This window comes from Melozone crissalis, unplaced genomic scaffold (genome assembly GCF_028551555.1).
Source record: "Melozone crissalis strain CALT ecotype California unplaced genomic scaffold, PUWL_Pcris_2 ptg000023l_1, whole genome shotgun sequence".
In the NCBI taxonomy this organism is placed as follows: Eukaryota; Metazoa; Chordata; class Aves; order Passeriformes; family Passerellidae; genus Melozone; species Melozone crissalis.
This window is the reverse complement of record NW_026535801.1, coordinates 36,590,887-36,608,386: the sequence shown is the minus strand read 5'-3', so window position 1 is coordinate 36,608,386 and position 17,500 is coordinate 36,590,887. Positions and strand designations below refer to the sequence as shown.

At 36.9% G+C, this 17,500-nt stretch overlaps 1 protein-coding gene across 5 annotated transcripts in view; it reads left to right on the top strand.

Annotated features, from left to right (window-relative positions):
- The window catches only part of LRP1B (LDL receptor related protein 1B), a 641,000-nt gene that overhangs the window by 411,558 nt on the left and 211,942 nt on the right, over positions 1 to 17,500 (top strand). For all 5 annotated transcript variants that reach the window (XM_054278342.1, XM_054278341.1, XM_054278340.1 and 2 more), the window contains 6 exons: positions 1,862 to 2,033; positions 4,661 to 4,804; positions 6,605 to 6,841; positions 11,288 to 11,468; positions 14,266 to 14,485; positions 15,900 to 16,089. In XM_054278342.1, the coding sequence (XP_054134317.1) occupies positions 1,862 to 2,033; positions 4,661 to 4,804; positions 6,605 to 6,841; positions 11,288 to 11,468; positions 14,266 to 14,485; positions 15,900 to 16,089 (1,144 nt within the window). The remainder of the gene's footprint in view (positions 1 to 1,861; positions 2,034 to 4,660; positions 4,805 to 6,604; positions 6,842 to 11,287; positions 11,469 to 14,265; positions 14,486 to 15,899; positions 16,090 to 17,500) is intronic.

Below are 17,500 nucleotides of genomic sequence, written 5' to 3'. Positions count from 1 at the left end.
ACCTTTACAGGCTTCTAACTGAGCTGTACTTATGTCATAGGAGAGATGCTTGTTCTTCCTCTTCTTGCTGAAATTTAGATGCAAAAGAGGATACTTTATCAAGTTCAGAGAAATTTTTCTCAAAACTAGCTAAAAAATGAAATCTGTTTTTTGAAATGGATGAAGGGTATTAAGAAGTTTGGCCTCTCCCTGTTGTCACAAGTGGCACTAATTTTCTTTCCACTCAAATGAAGAATTGGTAATTTCAGTATATTTTGTACTGCATGTGCCATGATCTAGAATCATTGTTTCTCCAAATCACTCCTCATTAGTCCAAGGAAACAGCAGACCATAAAACTGTTCCCAAGAATTTTTAGGGACTAAAGTTTATTGTGTAAGTACAAACATGCCAAAGATGTGTTTTCCAAACAAAACTGGATTCTGTGGTTGACAGCCTTCCTGGCTTTCAAAGGACAAACCAGTAACGTTTTTACTCATGCACAGGGTTGCTGGAAAGCTTCATGAGATGTAGAAAATCCAAGAAATTAAAAAATTAATACAAATAATTAGATCAATGTTAAAAGCATTGCAAAATGAGCCACATAGCTTTAATAGTTTTAATAAAGAAAATCTCTCATGGGATTTAAATGATAAAGATTTACACTGAGTGCAAATGGAAATAAGGAAGGAAGGATTGTAATTCAGGGGAGAATTCCACAGTTTGGTACAGATGTGGCTTTATTTTCAAGGCTGTTTTATTTTCCATCTTACTATAATTGCATTGAATTTCTATTGGGTCCTCATCAAATGCTTCCAATGATGTCAATAATTATTCCTTTTTCTGGGTGAAAACAGAATACAATGGTAAGACTTGGCCAACTGTGCTATAATTTCCAGAATGACTGAAATACTTGATGCACAACAGGGTTTTTTTGTTTGGGTTGGGTTTTTGTGACGTGTGTCTGCATTTGGGAGTGAATGAGATAAGTAAATACTTTGTGATGATGAGCAGTTGAATGGTTAAAGTAATAATATATTCAGCCTGTGAATATTGGGACATCTGACAAAAACATTTTCTTTAACTTGTTCAGTTTTCAAAATTGCCAGTGAGATACTTTACATTTTCTAAATCTATAAATCAAGCACAGCCTCTAAATAATTGAACACTTTGTGTTTGAGTTGTGATTGTCTAACTACCAGCTATTAGGTAATTTTTTATCAATGTACCAGACACATCAGAGATTATCAAAATTTTAGAATTCACTTTTTAATAAACAAGCACTGCCAATTGGCCACCACCATGTTCAAAGACACCAACATAAAAGGAACACAGCAGAGCTGACAGAATTTGTTTATTTATTATAAAATATTTTCTCAAGAAAATATTCAGCAGATATATCTTGCACCATTTTCCCTGATTTGATCATAAAATAATTTTTAAAAATGGATCAATTACACCTATGAAGTGTGTTTTAAATTTCTAAGTTTGATATATTTCTTAGTTAATAATAATTAATTTATCTCAGTTACTGTTAGTTAATGATCATTAGTTAATACTAATTTAGCTGTTGCACTTCAAGAATGTAGAAGATTTTAATTTAAAAAACAGAGGAACTTCGTAATTTGTAGAATAAAGGAATTTAGATTGCTAAATAATTTGAATTTTCTGCCTTTCTTGTGCAAAGTTTTTCTAACTATAAATGTCACACTACAAGAATGTGAACTATACTTTTAGTGTAATTGGTGTTTATTATTTACAAGTACTCAGAAAGCCTTTTGTGCAGTTTATCACATACAATCCACACAGTGGTTGACATTTACAACTCCCAGATATGCCTCAAATATTAAGCTAAAATAATGGTACAATTTGTTTCTTTTCCAGATGAGGCATCTTTGTGGCTTGGCAGTGTTTGAGAACTATTTGTATACAGTAAATTCAGACAACCTCAGCATTTTACGAATCCACAGGTACAATGGTACTGATGTTCAGGCTCTTGCCAGGCTGGACGATGCCAAAGAGATCCGTGTGTTCCAGAAGAGGACTCAAGCAGCAGGTAAGATCAAATTTCCTCTCTCCAGAAAGCACAAAACCAGATAGTGAGGGCTTGTGCAGTCAAAAAGGTCCTACCAGAAAAAAGTATCTGAGAAGATGGCATGAAAATTTGTCCTTGTGGCACAACGTTGTGTTCCTTGAGTTTTGTGTGGTTGTTCCACTTTTCCCAAGCTCCAAGTCAACCGTTTCCAGAGAATTCCAGAGAATTTCCAGCCCTGCTCTGCACGTTGTAGCACTCAGCACTCTGAATTTAACACCTTCAGGATTGTTGGATGCCCAGCGTTGTCCCCATGCTTTGGGTCTCAGACCTCAGAGATTCCTGATATCTCTGGGTCTGCTTTTTAGACAGACCCACACCTCAGGTGGGCTCCCATCTTTGGGGCTGCCAAAAAGGCACAGAGATGTGGGCAGCCAAGCTCTCCCTGGTGAGATGGGGAAAATCTGACAGGGTGTCCTTGCTTTGTGTGAATATCAGCTTCGCCATCTGCGAAAGAAATCGTCATTTTCATCTAGAATGAAAGAACTCGTTTTTATCTCGGAATTTTTTGGTAAAACAGCAATTTCTGAGGTCTGTATGACTGTAATCTGTTCACATCCTTTCTGTAGGCAGAACATCAGTGGGAGCTCTGGGAACTTTGTGCAGAGATAGCAAGATCCAAAATGTTTACCGCAACGCTTTATGGGGATGTTTTTGGCATGACTGATAACAATAAATCGTTGCCATGACTGCTTAGACAGAAAAGCCAACACATCAATTCTCAGTGTCGATGTTTCTAAACAGAATGGCTGCTTCTGAAGAAGTTTGTGAAGTGGGAACAAACTCTAAATTGATGTAGAGTGGGTGAACTAATTTTCACCCTGGAGCTGAGGACATTGATTTGCAGATGTCAATGTCTGAAGGAGGCTGCAAAGACTCTTTCTTTGCTATAATCATCCCTCTCGTACTCCTGAGGGAGTCAGAGAGGTTGAGTAGAGGAGAGACATGAGCACAGTGTAATCTTTTATTACATCCTGTGATTACTCCTCTACTCCTTTTGTTTTGAATGGACATGTTTGTTGCTTGTCAGGATTCTCTGTAACAGCTGTCTCGGCTTGGTGGAGTTTCTGTATTACCTTTAACCTTATCGACCCTAAACCACTTGATTGTTTTATTTTAAAAGAAACAAACCTGAAAAGCTTGAGGTAAAGTAGGAAGAACAGAACATTTTTTCAACTAGAATACTCTTTTTTCTGGTTTAAGCCAGCTTATAAAATGTAAGATAGCCTGGTAGGTTTTGTTTCCTCACCATATTGCCTAAAATAGTTTAAAAAAAAAAAAAAGCTGCTAATATAGAACCATGCATTTGGAAATATGAAATCAAGGATAAGGAATTCTTTGACTTCTTCAGCTGGATTTAAATCCCAGCTATACAAATCTGCACCCCATCCCTGGAAGTGTTCAAGGCCAGGTTGGATGGGGCTTGGAACATCCTGGTTTAGTGGAAGGTGTCCCTGCCAATGGCAGGGGTTTGGAATAAAATGGGCCCTAAGGCCCCTTCCAACCCAAACCATTCTGTGGTTCTATAGATATGGAAGAATTCTAGGAGGCTTGTTATGTTCTTTAGTTTCAGCATATGTGTCTGCCCTGAAAGGTGCTGTGTAATGGAGTAGAAGGAGTGCCAGACTGTGTGAGCAAGGGATGCACTCTGTCCTCAGAAAACCCCAACCAACCCCATGTACCAAAGCAGCAAATGGAAAAGGGGAGAAGTGTCAGCTCCCCCAGGGAAGCACTGCCCAGAAAATGCAGTGCAGGAGCTCATTCACAATGGGGTGACTGCACACAGTCACGGGCATGGCTCGATAACCCTGGACATTATTGGCCTGGCTTGGATACCATCTTTAAAAAACACCTTCCTTAGCAGTTATATATTGTATTTGCAGGGATCCCCGATGCAGGCAGGAATGGTGAATCTTATTCCATGTTCTCAGAAGGCTAATTTATTACTTTATTATACTATATTATATTAAAGAATACTAAACTATATTATACTAAAGAATACAGAAAGGATACTTAGTGCTAAAAAGATGATAATGACTTTTGGCACTGATTGGCCAAAAATTCAAAACAACTGACACCAGAATCCAGTGAAACAATCACCTGTGGGTAAACAATCTCCAAACACTTTCCACATGAGCACAGCACAAGAGAAGCAAATGACATAAAAATTGTTTTCCTTTTCTCTGAGGCTTCTTAGGAGAAAATTCCTGGGTGAAGGGATTTTTTCAGAGAACGTGAATGCCACAGTTATATTTTGGGGAAAGATTTCTTGTGACACAAACCCCCTTTTCCTATGTTTTCCTTCTGTCTAACCCCTCCCCATGCTGATGTAATTGCCTTGCCCTCAATGATGTGAGCTGTTTTCCCCTTGCCATGGTCAGAAGCCACGCGTGTGAGTTGGATCCGTCTGGGATGCCGGGGGGATGCTCCCACATCTGCCTGCTCAATATCTTTAAAAAACACTTTCCTTAGTGAGAGATTTCTTGTGACACAAACCCCCTTTTATTGTATTTTCCCTCTGTCTGACTCCTCTCCATGCTGATGCAATTGCCTTTCTTTGAATGATCTGAGCTGTTTTCCCCTCGCCATAGTCAGAAGCCACGCGTGTGAGTTGGATCCATCTGGAATGCCGGGGGGATGCTCCCACATCTGCCTGCTCAGCAGCAGCCACAAAGCAAGGACGTGTCGCTGCAGGACCGGCTTCATCCTGGGGAGTGATGGCAGGTCATGCAAAAGTATGTCCTTGGGGTCACAGGCTGCCAGCCAGGAATAGTCCAGGGGATGGTTCTGGGTGTTCTCTAGCAAATCACATGGGCTGCTCTGGGGTAAAGTTTGTTTCAAGTTAAATGTGTGAGACAGAATTTTTTGTTGAAATTCAAATATTTAATAATTCTTATCTATGTTATAGTCTCATAAGCGGTGAATTTTACAAAACTCTAATAAACTAAAAATAGAGTTATACTTTTAATTAATTTTTTAAAGATGAACTAAGTAAAAAAATAATACTTAAATTATTTTTACTTTTAACCCAATAATTACTTATAACCATTAATATAGACCTATAATAATATAAATAATGGCATTTTTATTAAATACAATTAATAGTAATTTTTATTATTATTTAATTACGATTTATTAATTACAATACTACTTAAATTCATAACAAAGGTAAAGAAAAACCTAACCTCTATCTTACTTTATATATATTACTATGTTCTAAAACATTAAACTCTAAGTTTTCCACTATATAACATTACACACTTTCAACATGTACCTGACACTTTGTTCACATGCTCCTTTCATTCCCTTAAAGTTATTTGATTTGGCTGAATTCACAGGAGTGACAGGTTAAACCTGGAATGCCCAAAGAATACTAAAATTATCACAAGCTTTACATTAATCAGCCTCACTCTTTATTTATTTGCTTTTCACAGCAGAAAGGTACTGCTACAATTTCCACCCATACAGTAAACTTAGAGCACAAAAGCAGAACATTGCTGTGAACAAGTCAAGGTTTTTCTGAGAATATTCTGTGAAAACAAATGTGATTTGTGCAGCTGTGGTTATACCTAAGGTTACATGTGCACAATCTGTTGGTCACCTACAGCCAACAGGAGTTTTGGGGAATGCCTGGTTTTTGCCTGGTTTTGATTTAGTTCAGATAAAAGACATGCAGTTAGATACTCTGATGGATGCTGGTAGATGGATTTATTTGACCTCAGTCAAACCTCATGGAATTTTCACTGACAATTCCATCAAAAACTCTGAGAGCCAGTAGGAAAAATATAGAGAGAATTTTAAGAGATATATTGATAGCATTAAAGCTCTAAGGATAAGTCTTTAAGGAAAGAAAATCACTTTGCTAAGTTCCAGTTGTTTGTAATCAGCTTAATTATTTACATTATAAAAATCTTAGAAATATGAACTTTTGATATCCCTGTGTTTTAACTCAGCTGGAAAGAACAGAGTATGTTGGTTTGTTATATTCCTTTCAATCTTAAAGAAATTTAATCTTTTTTGTTGTTTGATTCTGAGAAACTTTGGGTGAAAAAAAGCATTTTATATATGCTGGCCTTCATGGTGTTATTAGATTTTAAGATTACTTCAGTCATGGTCTACATTACCTTCATAGATCCTAATGAATTGTAAAATTAAATGTCTACAGAGCTATAGATGTCCACTTCACAGCAGGTGCAAAGTTATTCTGTGATCGACAACTGCTTTTTCAGTGTGAACTTTTACACAAAAAAATAATTAGATGTAAGGACCTCACTGAAGTAACTTGTATTTTGAATAAGGTAATGGAATTAGCTGGTTTTTTTCTTGGATTTGTTTTTTTTTTCCTATTTTTTGAGGTTTTGTTTGTTTGTTTTTTAAATCTAGATACCTTCAGAATATATGGAAGTTTAGTTTTCGGTATCGAATAAGGCTCCTGCTCCCCACTAATTATGCCAGTTAATTAAACAGGGACATTATGCACTGTGAAGAAGATTAGGCAGCATCAGTTGTTTATGTTTGTAATCTTTCTTTTGCAGGACCAAAGAATGAATTGTTTCTTTTTTATGGGAAGGGGCGGCCGGGAATAATCCGGGGCATGGACCTGAATACCAAAATGTCAGATGAGTACATGATCCCCATCGAGAACCTGGTCAATCCTCGTGCTCTGGACTTCCACGCTGAAACCAATTACATTTACTTTGCTGATACCACCAGTTTCCTGATTGGAAGACAGAAAATTGATGGCACAGAGAGAGAAACAATCCTCAAGGACGGTGGGTGATGCTCAGTGCTGGTGGCATTCAGAGATGATCACTATCGAAAAGTTGAACTGACATTTGCAGATAATATAAAGGGTTTTTTTGGGTCTCCCGTGGAAAAGAGACACAAATTTTTGACCTTGAACAGAATTGGAGATGCTTTTTTACAGCCTCCTGTTTTTTCTTTTTTTCCTGAGGGCAGAAATGTAAAGTTTGGTTAAGTCACTATTGTGGATTCCTACTGTGTCCATTTAAGCTCACCACTGGTGAGTAATTCCAGTTTCTCCACTGTGTCCTTCCAGAAGCTGGATATTTGTTGAGCCATCCCAAATCCTTGCAGACTTTATAAGACTTCTTCACTCCAGCCTGCATCACACTGTGGATTCTGGAGCTTATTCAAGTAGTTTGGCACAATGAGACTGTCTGTAGTGCTTGAAAACTCATTAGGAAAAAAGCATTGTCTTTCCTGATGCATTTTCCATTGTGAATGTGGAAGCAACAGTTAGACCTAAACATTTATTAGAACCTTAATTAAGATGCTTGTAACATTTATTATAGCAATAAGAGAAAATGCCAGCAAGCCTTTAGCTTCCACATCTCCCACTACACTGAATCTCCTTGTTTTCGAATCATATCTCATTGCACCAAATGTTGTTGTAGTGAAAAAATCTTCCAGTTTGTCAATTTATATTTTGTTTTCCTTTATGGACCCTTCTCTGAAATACTGCTTCAGCAGGAGGTAGCAACTGCCTCAGCTGCAATTCATTCTGCAGTAATTATTTTCTGGTCTTCAATCTAAGAAGAAGCATAAATATTCATCTTAGCCTTCAGAGAGCTTCATATATTTACTTGTGAATGGAAGCTTAGGACAGTGAAAGTAACTAGAATAGCATTGTTCCAGCAGAGGGATGCTCACTCCCTGTCATTCATAAGGCATGTTTTAATGCACAGTTCTGAGGAGCCATCTCCTCTGTGCAGTGATACGATGCTCTTTCAGTGCAAGGTCTCTCCTCAGAGTCTGCACATAGATCCCTTCAGCAGCAGTTGCAAGGAATAGTGACAGGCTCTTTACCCTGCCCTGGTGAATGGTTAATAAAGGGAATTTGTCTCACAAAATAACAAATACTCAGCTGTAACTCTGGTAATTCTTCATTTCACTGCCAGCACGGGAATGGATAATGTACATCTCACATCTTCCATGGCTGACTTTCCTTTCCTGACTGTGCATTTCATTTGACAGGGAAGTAGTTCAAATAGGGAGTAGATGGAGGAGCAGGAAACATGTAAATTAAAACATTGTAAAGGTGCAGCAAGGAGCATCCTGGCTGAGTGGTGTCAGACAGATTGGAGTCAGACAGTCAGGGTCAAACAGGTTGGGGTTGGCGTACACAAACACGAATAAATTTGTATGCCAAACTAGAAAATTGGTGATATTCCTGTAAATAATGATTAAGTGCAGTGTCTACTCTTTAGAAGTACAAGATAGCAAAAATATTAATGCAATACTGATAGAGCTGTGGATTATCTGATGATTTATTTTTGGTGATTCTATTTGCAAAGACAAAAAATATGTCACTGTCAGTCTCCCCTTTCCCAGGAGCTTCCATTGTTAGTTCTAACTTGGTGGAGTTTCATAACTTTAAAGTATTTTTAAAGAACATTTGTTAATGTATTTTTCATGATTTAAAAAATTAATATGGCCTCCAGCCCTAACACCTCAGCTTTTATTCTTGTCAACCCTCACGAACTCAGCAGGGACAGATTAAATCATTCCTCGGTGGAAGGCTACTACAGAAAATCAGGTGTGTCAGGAGGTGGTGTAATATTTGCTTTGAACAGCATGCTGCTAAGAGCTTCTAGCTGTGGTAGGTGCCACTTCTCAGATTAAAAATTGCCTCTTTTTGGTGACTATCAGGTTTTTTTGAGAATATATACACTTGTTCAGACAGCATTGCAGCTCAGATAATTACAGTTTGCCTACATGAGAGCCTGATCCTGCAGCTGTTGACTGGGAATTGAGATCACTGAGCGCCTCACACTGCTGGAGTTTGATCTCCCATACAGTTTCAGCTGTGATTTCTGTTTCTTCACTTTGGGAAGCAAACTGCTGGGTGGTGTTGATAACAATTTGACAGCCCCCAGCACAGTCTGGCTTAGAGCTGGTGGCACAGCTGCAGCAGTGCTGTCCTTCCACCAGCAACGAGAATTATAATTAACCTCTCAAACTTGCATGTAAAATCAGTCTTTTACATTAAAAAATTGGAAAAAAAAAAACACCAGAAATTTTTAATGTCTGAGTCTTTAAAAACCACTGACATTTTTAAATATTGCTCAGTGAATGTGACATGTACACAAGCTCTGGGTTTGTTTTTTTTTTTAACTTGTCTTTGTACCACTAATATTTTTTGGGGGATTGCTGTGACTCTAAAATTCTTAAAACCTTTACTTGTAAATATTAGTCAAGATGGTCAACCTGTTGCTTAAATAAGGCCACAGTAAGTCTGTAAAGCTCTTTGGAAGCTGTTTAGATGGTTGATATATAGAAGAATTATTTTCCAACCAGGTTTTATGTCAATCTAGCATTTGAGAAACTATTTATTACACATAGCATTGCTGAGCTTGGCCATTCTGTACCAAATCACATGTTGCGCCTGTTCTCTGTTTCATATTGAAAAGCAGTGTAGCAAACTGCTGCCTCTGGCACTGCTTGTAAAAACCTCCCATCTATATTCAACACATTTGGAGCTCTCATATTGGTGTTGGGAGGAAAATTCTGGTGGAAATTCCAGAATTACAAATGTTAACTTTTCAGTCAGCAAGTGGAGAATGATCACAAGGCTTTTTTATTGCCCCATCCCTTTTATGCTGACAGGGCTTTACTGCAGAAGGACTGAATTCCTGTAGTCAAATCAACACAAGAATGGCAGAATGACCATTGTTTTCTTCCTGTTTGCTACTTGATGTGAAGCCCATTTGAAGATATAATTACATTATTTAAATACATAATTAATGTATTTAAAGCTTTTTTTGAATAAAATTGAATTTTTTAATAAAATTGAATTTTTAATTGCAACTCCACAAAACCAATGCCATTTATCTCTATAGGGTCATGCTGTAGAATTCTCCTTTAAAAACCCAAACTTTCTGATATATTTAGTATCTAGTTACCATGAGGGTTTTTTTGACTTAAATTATATATTGTTTAGAATCACATTAGCCCCAAAATTCCTGCAGAAGCAAGGTAACTCAAAGACAGAATTATATGAAGCTGAATACATGTGGAGCAAAAGTCCTGTAAATTTTAGGAGGTGTCCAGCATTCTAATCTAACAGTTTTGCTGCTGATACAAATACAGCACATATTTTGACTGGTTTGACTCCCAAAGAAGCAAAAAAATCAAAATATTATCCTTAAAAATATGATGTTTTTAATATAAAAATCTGATCTGATTAGTATAAAAACTGTGTTTAGCATCATATTGCCTTTGTCAGGGAGGATAAAAATAAAACGTGTTTTGAACAAATCAGTCAGTGTCCTCAAGTTTGATTTTACCCATGTCAGTGTTTTCTTGACTTGAGCAAAATCTTATGAGGCCTCTCAGAGCCCAGTAGGACATTTCTTGCACAGCTCAAGTTTCTCTGTGTTGTCTGTTCTGTTCAGCAGCTTTATGGTTTTTTGGTTTTTTTCCTCTGGGCCTTGGGCTCCAGATCCTTGGTTAAATTCTCTCTTCTTTTCCCTTCCATTCTTAGCCCTTTTCTCAACCTCCTTGACCACTCCATGACCAAAGGCCACCCACCTCTTTCAGGAACTTTCAATTTCCTCTGACATTTTCTTTTCAAAAGAATGTAACAAAGGCACTGAGAGATGAAAAATAAAAGTGGCAGTGTCCATCAGCCTGGGGAAGCTGGCTGAGCTGCTCCACTGCTCTCAAACACAGTTGTTCTGTGCTTTGGGTGATTCTTGTCAGACCAAGTGGTTGCTGGGTTAGAAATTTCATCATCCTCTTGTTTCATGTCCCAGAGAGCTCATTCTGATGCCTTTGCTTCCCTCCAGCTTCTTAAACCATCAGGAAAAATAGTTTCCCAAAAGTGATGTTCAGGTGTATCAGAAATAAATGTGTTAAAACACATTTTTGCAAGACTCATGAGCTCATACCACTTTTTTTTAATATATATTTTATTTTTCAAATAACTTCCTCATATTTTGTCTCAGAGGACATATTGTCATCTCTGTACCTGTGACTGATTTACAAAATTTAGATTTATTTTCTTAGGTGAACAAGGTTTAGTTGGTACTTTGCTTGGTACCAAATATCTGTAATTTGCTTTGGGCCTTCAGTAGATAAAGGAAAAATGCAATTCTAAAAACATGACATGGTATCACATGATAACTAGTGAACATAAATACATATAGAACATAAATAATATTAATCTCTTACTACTGTTTTCTCTCTCTCCACAGATCTAGATAATGTGGAAGGCATAGCAGTGGACTGGATTGGAAATAATCTGTATTGGACCAATGATGGCCACAGGAAAACCATTGCTGTTGCCAGACTGGAAAAAGCTGCTCAGAGCAGGAAAACCCTGTTGGAGGGAGACATGTCCCACCCCAGAGGAATTGTTGTCGATCCTGTCAATGGGTATGAAGCAAGCTGGTTTTCCTGTAATGGTTGTCTTTGTGGCATAAATACAGGATTCAATTTGCTCAGGATGAGGTTTGTAGAGTCATGCAGTGATCTGTAATCCTTCAGGAGTCTGCAATATATCTGTAATTCCTGCCCAGCATTCTTGCCCTGAAGCCTTCAGGAGAATTTGTATGCCTGTCACTGTTGCATGTCTGTCCTGTTAATCTGAATGTGACTCACCTTTTTCTCAAATAAATTGAAGGTGTAAGTCCTACATGAATTTTTAATATCAAGAGAATTTTAAGATGCTCTCCTGTTTCTCTCTCTCTGTAATCTCAATTGCTGGAGCCAATTATGACCATATCCTTGTACACATTGATTTACAAAACTGAGACATGTACTCTTCATTAGTTATTAGCTTAAATTAATTTTGATAAGCTGCATAATAAAGAAAACCACATTATATTAGTGTGACATAATGATAGGTTACTTAAAAAACCACTGAAGAATGATGTAGGTAGGTAGTTTCAGTGTGGCTGGATTGATTGCTATTTTCCTATTATAGAAAATATTTACCCTCTCAGGTTTCCCCTTTTGAGCCTGTCCTTTGAGGAGTGGAAGTGGCTGTGGAAAGGCCACAATTCATTAAGGTCAGATAGTGAGGGCATAAAATGAGACCACGAGCCATAACCACACCTGCAATTACTTTGTTAAATTTTCCAGCTCAGTAAATGCATGGCACAGGAAGCAGTGTATGAAGATGTATTGCCTGAAAAGGGCCATTATATAAAACACTTCTCTAATAAAATAGCGTGTCCTTCATGATTAGGCTTCTCATGGAAGCTCTTCCTGAGGGATAGCATTTATTATGGCTTTTTAATTGTGTTTCCAAAATTTTAGTCTTGATTTAACTGGTGTTGGAGCATTAACTGCATTTTGAGACACAATTAAAGCACATGGACATAAATGCTTGTCACTGTGAGCAGGTTTTAGCTTATGACAGGATAAATGGAATAAGGACAGACAAAAAGTTAATGGAGAAAAGCTCAGTAATTGCTGTTGAGAAGTCATGTAAATATTTGTAAAACATATTTTGCCTCCCAATAAAATAAGTGCCATATTGACCTCAGCCTCAGGGCATGTGCAGGGTTTATAATTCTGTGATTAAACCTAGTGCTGTTAGAGTCAAACATGCAATGGAGTTTGTAAAGCTTGTGGATCAAAAATTGAGTGATGCTCTTTGCACATATTTACAAAAACATTAACAGAACCCAAAACAACCTTCTAGGGGGCAATTCCAGAGAAATGAAAAGTAAACAAAAAAGCTGCGTGTGCAAATCTGCAAACTTGTGTAATGCAATTTTTCTTTTTTTTTTCCAATTTCTCATAAATATCAAATTATGCTCATACATAAAAGTGCATTTAAATACCTTTTTTGACCACTAGATTTGATATAATTTACATAGATGTGATAATAATTTTTTTTTTTTACTTCAGTGTATCATTCCTTTGCAGTATTTAAATTCCAGGACTTTATTCTTCCAAGTACAGGCCAATTAAATGGTTAATGGGTTAGGATCACAGAAGGTATTTCAGAAACATGAATCTGGTGAAAAAAAAAGTGAGGTATATTAATAGCAATTAAAGCAGGATGAACAAATAGGATTTAAGATTGGAAGGATGTTTTTGCTTATTAATTGAAGTCCTAGGTTTGACTAAAAGTAAACATCTGTTGTCTGGTAAATGTTTTCATTTATGGAATGATGTGACTTTATGTGATACAATCTGAGATGATTCACAGAGTGCTTACAAGTTTCTAAGTGTTTCTTGCCATTAACTCATTTCCTTAGGGAAAAACATGTTAAAAAAAAAAAAAGAGAAAAAAGAAAAATGGTTTCTTAGCATATTTTTTACCCTCTGTTTTTGTACAAGTTCAAGTTGCATATTTTAAATGGTTGAAATCACTGTTTTCAAGGGCAAATTCTGTAATAGAATACGATATTCAGAATAATTCAATAAGGAAAGGTTTATTCTGTAGTTTCCAGTAGAGAATGGCTCATAGAATTCCTCTGAGCCAATACTTTTAGAGGAGCTAATAGATTTTTTTAAACTTTTCCAAAGCAATGTTGGTGCCTTTCTTTCAGACTTTGTTTGGTTTTTTTAATCTATATTGCTGCACTGTAAGCCATGAAACTATGCTAAAATTGCCCACTGGCCTTTTTTCAACTAGTTTTCAAATCAACTGTTTCTAAACATTTTTGTGATGGACAAAGTACACCTTACCCTTTTTTGAGTGATTTAGCTGCTTTCATGAAGTTCACAGAACGTCAAGGTTTTCCTTTAGCTCTAAAACCAGAGTGCAAATAATTATTGTGCTGCAACTTCTTTGATAGAATTAGGTGTAATAAAAAGGATATTTACATCACAAAGGCAAATTGACCTGGCCAGAACCAGCTCACTGTAAATGTGAGGTTTTTGACAAAGTCAATACAAGTAATGGCTTAAAAAAAACAACAAATAAAGAAACCCTATAATTCTGATGGGAATAAATAAGGTCTTAATTATTTTGCTTTTCTTGTCTGTTAGTTCTCTGGTATTCATGTAATTTATCACAATATGAACAAAATAACATAAGTGTCACTTCAGCAGCATCCAGTGGTCAGGGACAGTAAACAGATTTGCAGAAACAGCAATGGAAAGAAACATGAAAAAGTCAAAATTGCTCTGGCTTGGAGGAGCTGCTGCTAAAAGCCTGCGGTACAATTCCCCTGATTAAAATGGGATGTGAATGCTCGTTTCTGTAATTCCCCAGATGGATGTATTGGACAGACTGGGAGGAAGATGAAATAGATGCCAGCGTGGGGAGGATTGAGAAGGCCTGGATGGATGGCTACAGCCGGCAGGTTTTTGTCACATCAAAGATGCTCTGGCCAAATGGTTTAACTCTGGACTACGGCGCCAACGTGCTCTACTGGTGTGACGCCTATTATGATCACATTGAAAGGATCTATCTGAATGGGACTGACAGAAAGGTAAAAGAGAAATGCTGCTGGTTTGCCACAGGCATGTTCTGTCTCTGGATTTTATTGTGTTGTGTTAAAATACTTCCCAAGGGTTTTAAAGTCTGCGGAACCCGCGGCATGTCCCGTGTCACCTCTGCTGGAACCATGGTGGCAGTCTCCAGTGAGAGGCTGAAACACAGCTTAGGGTGTCCCTCTGTCCTAACTGACACCAAACCTGACTTTTATTTTATTTTTTACCTATTTTTCTCATGTGGCAATGAGTTATGTTTTGATTGAGCCATGAATCTGCAAAGAGTTTTTCGGTAGAAAAACCCTTTCTTTTTGGCTTTGCCAAAGACAAGCTTTTTCTTGAACTTTGCTGGATGGATTTTTCTGAGTCTCTGTGCCCCTTTTGAGCATTTGTGGCAATATTCAGAGGGGCAGAGCTCAGTAAATACTTTAGAGAGAGACTGCTTTAGTTGTTACTAATGCCTTTACTAGCTGGATACAAGTCTGTGCAGTCATTCTGTGTGGGTTTGTAGAAGCAACAAGCCCAGAATAAGAGACTTTGACAATGGTTAAGGCTCAAACTGGAGTCTGATAATTTGGGGAAGTTTTACCATCTGCTTCATGAAATTAGTGACTGGTGAATAATAAGAAACACATGTCTACAGGTTTTGTTTTGAAGTGTGTCACAGAATGGTTCTTTTTTTTTTTTTAAAGTGAGTTTTCAATAATCCTGAGATGTAACAAAAAATGCTTAACTACTTGAATTTATGTAGCTGAAAATAACTATAAGATACTTGTTTTTTATATTTAATAATTTGTATTTAATTATAGGTTATTTTGGTCAAAATTTAACTGGATCAGTCACATCTATAATTTTTTAATACAGTAAAGATTTTGGGGGATAGGGAGCTCCTTAATTCCACTAATAGCTGTTAGATTATTGACTGATTGATGAATTTGGATCAAAAGCAGTTCAGAGATGGGGAGCTTTGACTATAGGATTTCAAGCCCAAAGAGAAAATTTAAAGGGTAAAAGGGGGTGGTGTTTGTCAATCACCTCAAAAGAGTATTTTTGTTGTCTTTATCTTCCTGTTTTCTTGGGTTTGTGTCTAAAAGTAGACTAGGTAGATCCTCCCAAGGTTAGAGATTGTACCGCTTCCTGTGTTCTCTGATGGGGGCCACTCAAAGTGAATTTATAAATATATGTATATATATATACATATATATAAACTTTACATAAGTTTTTTTTTTTCAAGTTAGATATTGGTTCTGCTGCACAGAATGACTTTGCATTCTTTATTTCATTTTATTGCAATAGGTTGTTATGTTTGGGACAGTAATGACCTCAGTTTTCCTATTTCTTGTTTTACCATCTCTAAAAAATTAATGATTCTTTTAACCTTGCTGATGCTCACCTACCACTAATTAATTGCAGGTAGTCTACAATGGAAAAGATCTGAATCATCCTTTTGGACTGTCACACCATGGAAATTATATATACTGGACAGATTACATGAATGGGTCAATTTTCCAGTTGGATCTGGTTACAAGGAATGTGACATTGTTGAGAAGTGAGAGGCCACCTTTGTTTGGGCTCCAGATTTATGATCCACGCAAGCAGCAAGGTACTTGTACAGGTTCTCCAGAGTTTTGTTATTAAAGGACATTTTCCCTTAGAGTTTCCAAGCATTTTGAGGTGATTGGATGAACAAAAATAGAAAAACAAATAGGGGTTGTGGCATGAGAGAGTCCAGAGTTTCAGTCCATTGAAGTAGAAATTGATTATCTCATAAATACTAAAAAGTGAATCAGAGCATTATTCCTGTCTGAATTCCTTCTGTGCATTCACACTGCCTTTATTGCCCTTTTTTCCTTGTGTGACCAAGAGATGCTGTGCAAGTATCAATTACAGAGGGAAACATATCTGCATTGGTTCATAGATATAAAATATATGATTACATTTACCTTTTCTTAAATGAGATCATAGATCCTGCCTGCATTTTTTTGTCTTTTTTTTAATTTGCTCCCCCATCTTGGTCTACAATCAACACTCTATGCTGCACAGGGTAAAGGTAGTTATTTGAGAGTAGTGGAAAAATCCATAGTTGTTGCTACTTGTATCAGTAGAGAAATGAGATAAAACCCATAGGTTTGCATGGATGGAATTTAGAAAATAAAATTGCTACTCTACAGGTAAAGATAAAAATGTGTTTTACTGAAGGAAACTTTGAATTCCATTTACTACACGCAATGTTCCTATGAGTTGTTGAGTATTTATTTGCTTGCTTTAGTTAAAGCACATTTCTAATTACCAGAATGTTTGGTCTGCTACCAAACATAAAAATGAGCATCAGTAATTAATATAGATAAAATGCTGTTTAAAAGATTATTTTTTTTATTGTCTAAATTTTCTCTTTTCTGGTACTGCAGCATCTAAATTTTCTTTCCCTAACCCAAGCTGGTCTGTGTAACATTGTGCTAAGTCAGGGTTGCTGCACCACTGTTCCTCTTATCACAGCTGCTTTTCAGAGAGACTCTCTGACATTCAAAGACATGTAAAAGTATAGTTTGTTTGGGGTTTTTCTTGTATTTAGTGTGGATTTTGTTTGGTTGGGGTTTTTAAGGCAAAATCTGGGCCCAAATCTACCCTCAAGGTGGCCAAATTTCAGAATGCTGTCCCTGCTAATAGAGGATGCAGTGTTTGATTTCAATATGACTGCTGCTTTATTTGGTACTCAGAAAATTCCTTTATTTTTCAGAAAAAAGGGGCATTTAATGCAGTTGCTGTTGGCTTCCAAATAAGCTGACACCAGAGAGAGAAAGTATTGCCTCTTAGACAGTTTTGCTGAATGAGCTTAAGTCTTAAGGGAGGGAACATGGCTTGTTAATATATTCTTTGTTTGAAATTGTAATTGGAATTTTGTAAGCTAACTGCAGCCTTTAGGAACTTCCCTTTTTGTCATGTTCAGTGAGGTTGATCTTGCCATTGCTCCCAAAGGAGCATAAAAATTTCTTTAAAAGAAACTATTTGTGTGT